This window comes from Nanorana parkeri, unplaced genomic scaffold (assembly GCF_000935625.1).
Source record: "Nanorana parkeri isolate BGI_ZX_2015 unplaced genomic scaffold, ASM93562v1 scaffold693, whole genome shotgun sequence".
NCBI classification, from domain to species: domain Eukaryota; kingdom Metazoa; phylum Chordata; class Amphibia; order Anura; family Dicroglossidae; genus Nanorana; species Nanorana parkeri.
This window is the reverse complement of record NW_017306961.1, coordinates 496,621-505,218: the sequence shown is the minus strand read 5'-3', so window position 1 is coordinate 505,218 and position 8,598 is coordinate 496,621. Positions and strand designations below refer to the sequence as shown.

The 8,598-nt window shown below is 42.2% G+C and overlaps 1 protein-coding gene across 1 annotated transcript in view; it reads left to right on the top strand.

Moving 5' to 3' along the window:
- The window catches only part of CAMK4 (calcium/calmodulin dependent protein kinase IV), a 135,295-nt gene that overhangs the window by 76,173 nt on the left and 50,524 nt on the right, over window positions 1-8,598 (top strand). The window contains exons 4-5 of the mRNA XM_018563768.1: window positions 551-633; window positions 8,234-8,306. Coding sequence (XP_018419270.1) covers window positions 551-633; window positions 8,234-8,306 — 156 coding nt within the window. The remainder of the gene's footprint in view (window positions 1-550; window positions 634-8,233; window positions 8,307-8,598) is intronic.

The following is an 8,598-nucleotide window of genomic DNA, read 5'->3' as shown; positions in this document are numbered from 1 at the left end:
GGCGGATCGCATGTATATTAACGGGCATCGCTGCCCGTTTTTTAAATTCCGGCCATTGCCCGCAAGGGGGCGTGTCTGAGCGGACGTCTAGAGACGCCCGCTCAGATCGAGAGAGCTCCTGGCCGGCCGTTTTTTTACTACGGCCGGCCCGGAGGTAGTTAAAGGAGAACTATGAGGTTAGTGATTTTCACTCATCCTCATAGTTTGAGCCGACGTGCGACAATTAAACTGCCACACGTCGGCTCTATAGATCGGGAAGTGAGCGAACGCATACCGTCGCTTGCTCACTTCTCGATCATGTCCCTGCAGAGAGCCGCGACTCACGGCACCCTGCAGGGATTCCCCCCTCCCCTGTCCGATCCTCCAGCGCTGACAGGTGAAACGGACGGGGGAGGGGGCGGGTTACAGCTGGCTCTGCCTCTAGTTAAAATTAAAAGTTATATAAAATTAAATACTTCTGTTATGGATTACACTTTGTATAGAATACATATTAATAGTCTATGTTATATATTGATATAAAGTGTTAATATTTAATATCATTTACCTACAGATCAAATTGAAGGAGATTTTTGAAACCCCTACAGAAATTAGTCTTGTTCTTGAACTGGTGACGGGAGGGGAACTGTTTGACAGGTGAGTAATGAATAAAATTGCAGAGCAGAATTTGATGGCTGTATATAATGCTGGCACGTGAAAATGCAAGGAATGCACTTTTTATAGACATGCTGGGCTCCACAACACAAACAAATTACTATGCTCTTACCATAAGACTCTGAGGCTAATTCACCTACAGCACCATCATTATTCCCGTGTCCTTACTTTCTTCACAATAAACCATCCCCGATTTAACAGAAACATCTTGTTTTCTGTGCTGCCAGAGAGGTCTGTTTATTACTAATAGAGGATAATGTAATCCAGAAGCACTGTTGTACCGATAGGTATCTTCTGTAGGGGATTGTCTCACAAAGTGGAATTTAAGCCACAACAGGGACATAGGCAGTGATAAATACTGACAGAGGGTCTGACGCTTATAAATATTATGCAAAAATTATCAAATATAACTTGAGCTGAAGTTCCACTTTAAATCACCAAATCTGTAATAGAAATAGGAGTTATCAGGATGAGAGGAGAGAGGTTGAATCTCAGCTTTTCTTCAGAATCAGACAAAAAATAATTTTTATGTCTTGGTTTTTCTTGCATAGTTTACATTAGACTTTTGTGTTGCCCATTGTACGTTAACCTGGCATGCCTAAAAAACTGCTTATGTGCAGTTACATAGTTGTAAAAATATCACACAATTCATAGTCATGGTTAATATTCATATTATTGCGAAGTGAGAATTTATATAGTTATTTTCCTTAAGCCATTTGCTCATTGGCATTAGTAGCTGGTTATTATACTGCCATCTGGTGGTCGTTTCGGTTATTGCACCACATTTTCTGTATTCCCTCACCTTGTGTGTGATGTACGTCCTTCTTGTTAGACTTGTCGTTTCTGGCATCAAAATGGCTGACTGTAACATGGCCACATATTAATCGGTCTGCCTGCTTGGAAACATTACCATCTCTGACCTTCAAATACCGTCTATTCATTCATCTGCTGTATCCTGTTGTCTGCTGTAACCTGCTGCATGCAATAAAGCACTCTGTGGTATTTGGTGAGTTCAGCTATCTGTTAAGGATTGTCCGCGGTTATTATATCTGCTTATACAGGCCCAGCATAGAGATTTAAGCAAAGGATAAATCACTAATAAAACAATCGGAGTCAGAATAACTTAGGATAACAACACTGCTGAAGTGTAGATATCTTGTAGTGCCAGATTTAAAGATACCCAGTCTGTAGAAAATAACTAAAAACGTTTACAGGGTTACAGTGCTTCAGAATATATTAACAGCTATAGCTTCAGAATGGCTGTAAATATAGCTGAATGCCTGGATATTTTGACAGGCAAAGCTCTAACACTTCCAGGTACTGTGGAAGTCCCACTCCATCACATTCTTATTGGCTCAAAACTATGTTAGGCCGCCTCATTGGTAAATACAAATGTGCAGGAGGCAGGAAGTGTTAAAGCTTTGCGAGTCAGAACAGCCATGGATTTGTACCTTTCTGCACTGCTTGTAGTAATGTATATGCTTGCAGAAGTTTTTTTTTCTAGAGATAGAGAGGGGAATTTATCAAAACTACATCAGAAAAAATCTGGAGCAGTTGCCCAGGGCAACCAATCAGCTTCTCTCTTCAGTTTGTTCAGTTAAGATTTGAAGATAAAAGAGAGAAGCTGATTGGTTGCCCATGCACAGCTGCTCCAGATTTTGTCTGCTCCAGTTTTGATATATTCCCCTCTCAGTCTTTTAATGTCCAAACCAATTTCCATCTACATCTCTTCTGGCCAAAATAAGTGCAAGCCCCACTCTTTTCCAACACTAAACTCCATCCCTACAGCACTGAATGAGCTTTTACTAGTGCTTGTGTTGTGAATGTAGCTGTGCTGAATGAAGGCGCTTGTCTTCAGTGCGCGCCTGCTGTCAGAGACAAGCACGGTCAGTCATCTCTCATTAGTTATCCATCTCCTTGTGAGCAGCATGGTTGGCCAGCTGTGGGATGAGGGGGGCAAGTGGTCAACCACGCTAGCTTAGCAACAGGGACCACTGACCAGTATGGAACATAGTTCTTCATGCACTTAGTTCCCTTGGAATGGAAAGCTTCCCTCAGTATACAGTAAAAGCTCATGTTAATGGTGTTAATATGGTGTTTTGCTATGGCAAAAAAACAGTGCTGTATGGTGATCCAAACAACTTGAGTATGCATCAGTTATTTTTTGGTGTCTCTACTTCTACTTTAGCAGCATTGTGCTTGTGTTCACATACCGAGACAGTTAAAGGAGAACTATGAGGTGAGTGCTTTTCACTCACCTCATAGTTCTAGCTGACCTGTGACAATGAGACTGTCACAGGTCGGCTCAGTAGATCGGGAGGTGAGCGAACTGGGGAGGGGGCGGGTACAGCTGGCTCTGCCTCTAGATAGGCAGAGCCAGCTGTCAGTCACGCAGCTGGGCGGATCCCGGCACAATTGTCGGAATCCGCATCAGCTGCGGCGTCTCAATATGCCGCTAGCAGCAGCTCGCGGTATACTGCGGCGTCTCAGTATACCGCGAGCTACAGCTCTTAAAGCCATCCACTATGGCCGGGTGCTGGTCCGGTACATAATGCCAGCAGATAAGTACCGGTAATATGGAGAAGTCTTCACACAACTAGGCTATTTAAAACTTTTTGGAGGGTTTTATTGAATGGTACAGAATGCATTTTTTCTGTGTTTCATGATCAAAAGCACTCTTTGAACAAATGTTTGTAAGGTGAAGCATGTAAAAGTTCTATCCTGTGCAGTTTAACAGACTAAGAAATAGGTTTTCCACATTGTGGTTGTGCAGTGAAGCCTACATATTCTTAGGGCATCATGATGTCTTAATCTAAAAAAGTATACAAAGGATATCCCATTGCACTCCAAACCAGTATCCCACTTCAAGAAACGTGGTGGGTGCTGTAGTGACCAACGGATGGCACACCAAATTCATCCATATCAATCCGTCTTTTATTGACGTCCGATAAATATGGTATCATTGCATGTTCCTGTGATACCATGTTTATTGGACATCAATAAAAGTCTGATTGATATGGTGGATTTTGGTGTGCTGGTGACTACCTTTTTCTTTATTTACTCTAAAAAAGGGTCTCACATACTTACTTATAAATTTTAATCTTTGTATAATTTCCTTTAGATTTTCAAAACTTTGTATATGAGGACCTCCTTAAATTAATCATAAAAATTGTATCAAATTAGACAAGCCCTTGCGCAGCATAGCTGTTAGTAGATCTGTAGGCAGGACCGGATTTACCCTCCCTGCCGCCCCAAGGCCGGGTTCGTCAATGCTTTTTTACTTTTTTAATTTGTATTTATCTTGTCATCTTTTAATTTTTTTATTATTATTTTTTATCTTATAATTTTTTATTTATAATAATTTTTGTATTTTTAAAAATATTTTTCTTACAATTTTTTACTTTATTTATTACTTTATTTTTTAATGTAATTATTATTACTTATAATTTTTTACTTATTTTTATTTATGTAATTATTTTTTTATCAATTGTTTTTCCCACCTTACTTTATTGCTATCACACAGGAGCTAACAAGTCACTGTGTGATAACATTTGGAGGTGACAAGTTCTCTTTATTGAACCTGTCACCTCCAATACAGGAGTTCTAGCACAGTACTCTGCTGGAACTCCTTAGACAGCTGAGAGTGGAAGAGCACAGCTCTGCCCTCTCACTGTGTACACAGAGCGGCAGGGTTAGTTTTAACCCTGCCGCTCTGCTCACTGCTCCCGATCCTGAAGACGGCGGCGGCGAGGACGGAGTCGGGAGGAAGCAGCATGGAGAGAGGTAAGTGCAGGATAGGGAGGGAGCGGCTGGGGGAGGACGGACCGGCAGTCTAATTACAAGTGATCTCGGCGACATCGCCGAGATGACTTGTGAAGAAACAGGTGATTTCTCCTATTCTACATTTAGCTCTGCTTGTGCAAAGCAGGGCTAAATGTAGAAAGTAAATTACCGCCCGACACCCGGAACGCCATGTTTCGGGCGTCGGGTGACTTCAAACCTGTGCCGCCCCTCTGCTCAGTGCCGCCCCGTGGCCGGGCCTCGGTGGCCTTGCCGGGAATCTGGCCCTGTCTGTAGGAGATTGTAAAGTCAGATTGTAATGTGTGTGGTGAGCTTTACCCAGTGGCTCTACCCTCTCTCAGTTCAAGTATAAATACTGTAATAGATTGTGCGTGCGTGTGTTTAGGTTAGTAAATCACCCCCTCTGTGTGGGTAATGTTGAAGTCCTGCTGAAAATACATTATACAGAATACCAATTTACTGTCCTACACATGCTGGTTAGTAATCCTTGTTATTGCATGTCGAGACTCGATAGCCTCAGCGGGCACGCGCAGTGGGTAAATAATGTTTTATGCCTATATACCGCCAGATTACAAAGTGTTAGCGGTTTGTTTAGACCGATTTTACAATTTTTTAATATGGCTATTCGAGTCCTTAGCAGAGTTTAGTATTTATGACACATTATCATACTATTAAAATAAACATTTGATGTGTCTTGGTATCTAAATGCATCTTTACACAGAGCAATAGCTATGCAATCAGCAGTGCTTTAGTGAAAGTACACTGCCTATAATCAACATGCTTCTTATGTTTCATGAGTGACTGATTGCCATAAAATGTACATTATCAGCCTCATACTGAGCAGTCAAAGTGCTCCACTAAGCAATTTAATTGAAATGTATCTAGCTCTAACCACTTGAATGTCACTGAGGAGGAACACTAAAATATGATATGCTTTTGTCCAGTTTTGGATGTGTTACTCTTATATATGCCCTCAGTCTTTTTTTTTTTACGATAACCAGCATTTTGGGTATGGCCTATTGTGTGTTAAAAAACAGGCACAGTAAATAAACTAGTTGATAAGTAAATCATTATAATAAAGTAATGTAGAAAATAGCAACCTGATTCATTACAGTAAATGTAAAGTGACTCTGTAATTTTGCCCATTTGATGCCAAGTTACCTGAACTCTCAATTCCTACCCCCCGACTCACTTATACCCACCCAGGGATGTCCATATAATGAGGCAACTTGAGGCTCAAGTGCCTTAAGTGGCATTTCTTTGGGTCACATGGGGGAACATGGCGTGTCTACTGCACAATGTGCCTGCCTCCTCCTTTCTGGCCAGGGTGTCCCAGGTTGCTAAGAGCCCGGCAGGAAGATGTGTAGGGCCATACACATCTCCCCGCCCAGCTCTTAGCAACCGGGGGTGCTCTGGCCGACAGCCTGCTCAGCTCCTGGTAACCAGTGATGTCACTGTTTGCCAGATGATGCTTCCATGCACCCTGCCTCCAGCCCCCCCTTATAGCATGCACCACCAGCAAGGGCCCGCCCCCATGCCTGAGGCAAAGAAAAGGCTAGAGATGCCCTTGTACCAACCTCTCTGAAGCTACCATGTTGCTCAGTTCCACGGCCGTCCTAACCTTGTGTGTAAAGCTTATACAGTGGTTTTGCTATTCAAGCTCTCAGGTTTTTTTTTTCTGAACAGAGAATCAATTACAAATTTTACTATAAGCAGCAATAGGTAGAATCTGTTATTGCAGCTTATCTATTTGAAAAACATAGTATTTAATTGATCAGTCTTAAAGCATATGTTCCCCAAAAATAGGTGTTGATTTGCCAGAAATGGACTCGGCTCTTAAAGTAACATTAAACTCAGGAGTTAAATCTTAAAAATACATTCAAGTACCCTAACTATAAACAAAAATATCTTATTTGTGTATCACTCAGCTGTAGATCCCCAAATCATCTCTGAATTGGTGCTGAAGCTTTTCTTCCTTCTGGAGGGTGCCTACTTTTGCTCCGCATGGTCCCTGTGTGTTATAAAGTAGCCACCGCTCCTCTGATCTCGCTCCTGTGATAGACTACAATCTCACATTTAGTTTACTTATTTGTATTGAGATTGTAGTCCATCACGGGAGCGAGACTGGAGTGGTGGCTACTTTTCAACACAAACAGGGACCATGAGGAACAGAAGTGACCACCCTCCTTCTGGAAGGACGGTGTCAGCACCAATTCAGAGATGATTTGAGGATCTACAGCCGAGTGATACACAAATAAGATACTTTTTTGTTAGTAGTTAGGGTACTTGAATGTATTTTTAAGATTTAACTCCTGAGTTTAGTGTCACTACAAGCCCTGTTGTGGCCTGACAACACACAGCATTTTGTGGACTAAGTGACATCAGCCCCACTCACTATATTTTGTAGAACTGCTCAGCCACTTCCACATTTAAATCTTTACAACACAAAGCCTAATCATTATGTAGTCCATGATAAGAACTAGGAGGGCTAAATAGACTTGTTGCGATAACACAGGAAGTGTGCAGAGGAAACAGGACTGTTAAATCAAAGCGAAAATCAAACCAAATTTCGAACAACATTCGTCAAGTGTCTGATGGCATTATCAAATGTTCCAATGAGATTTCTGGTACGAACATCTACCAATGTATACCCTACTTTACTGTTGTGCGCCAGGGATGTTTTGTTTTTCATGAATTTCCACTTTAAGGGCCATCCAAAATGTACATATAACATTTCAGTTTTCCTGTTAATAATTGTTATATTGGCACATCAATATGAGCAGACAGGCCTGTCAGTGATATTGTAGGAGGTGCAGCTGCTCTGAGCGATAATGGTAGTTAAGGCCAAGTCAGTCTAAAGGTGGCCATACACTGTACAACCATCGCAAGACCTTAGTCTTGCGATGGTTGTAAAGGGATTAAAAAAAACGTACGATCTGCCCATCTTGGACGGGCAGATCACACTCTCGATCATCGCAAGCCACGCCCCCTGAGGGGCGGGCTTGCGATGACTGTAATGAGGGGCGGGCTTACGCTGACTGCAAACGGGCAGTGTGCGCGTGCGCACACCGGCCCATTCGGCAGTTGTCGAACCAGCAGGCCACCAACTCGCCGAGAATCGTACGATTCCCGGCGGGTTTTCAAACATGCTGGTTCGATGGAAGACGTGCAACCGTACAGTAGAAACGGTTGCACGCCTTCCATACACTGCACGATTCTCGTACGATCGCGGGATTTCCCGCGATTCTCGTACGAGAATCGTGCAGTGTATGGGCACCTTAAGCCTGTCATTGCCTCTGAAAGAAGTTGCTTTCTGCTGTTGTTGTGGACCCATAGTTTGAAGTAGCCATACTACGTTTCATTCAACTTATGTTGAAACATCAGTTATACTTTAATGTAATGTAGTTTGTGTATCAAATCTGTGTCTGTTTTGTAGCCCTAAGTAAGGGGGAGATCTCAGATACCCCAAATTACCCTGGCCCTTTTTTTTGCTTTGGCCCTTTATTATCTTGTTGAACGAACGATGTTATTAAAAGCTTTTGGACTCCTTGGTTAGGCGTTTTCACTTGACTTTGTAGGACCTCGGATTCCAAACTTTGGGTCCCCCAGTCAAGTGCTACCCTGTTTGTGTTTGAAAACAGCCACGTCAAAGCCATTGTACCCTTCTGAATTTGTCTGATCGTCGGCAGTCATGAGCCATTGATGAGTCGGATCAGGCGCCTCAGTCCCACATGTTTCAATTATGCTTTAATGTAAGACTTGTCTCTTGTGTTTTTTACAGGATTGTGGAAAAGGGATATTACAGCGAGCGAGATGCAGCTGATGCTGTGAAACAGATTTTAGAAGCTGTTGCAGTAAGTGTTTTGTTTTATTCTCAACCACTTAATAGTATATTTCCACTCTTGAAATTATTGGTTAAGAGAGGAGAAAAAGGAAAGAAAAGCTGTTGCCTATATTAACCAGTTAGTTTCCATCAAAGTATTTTTTTAAAAGGTCAATCCTCCAAAAATGAATATTTCAGATGCTGGAGGGGTTAACTGCCTGACAATTTCTCATACCTCTTGGTTACACTATTGACAAGATATCTGTACTTCAATTCTCAGGTCTATTCACTCCGTAAGGGCTTTATAAAGGGGTCTCATGCCT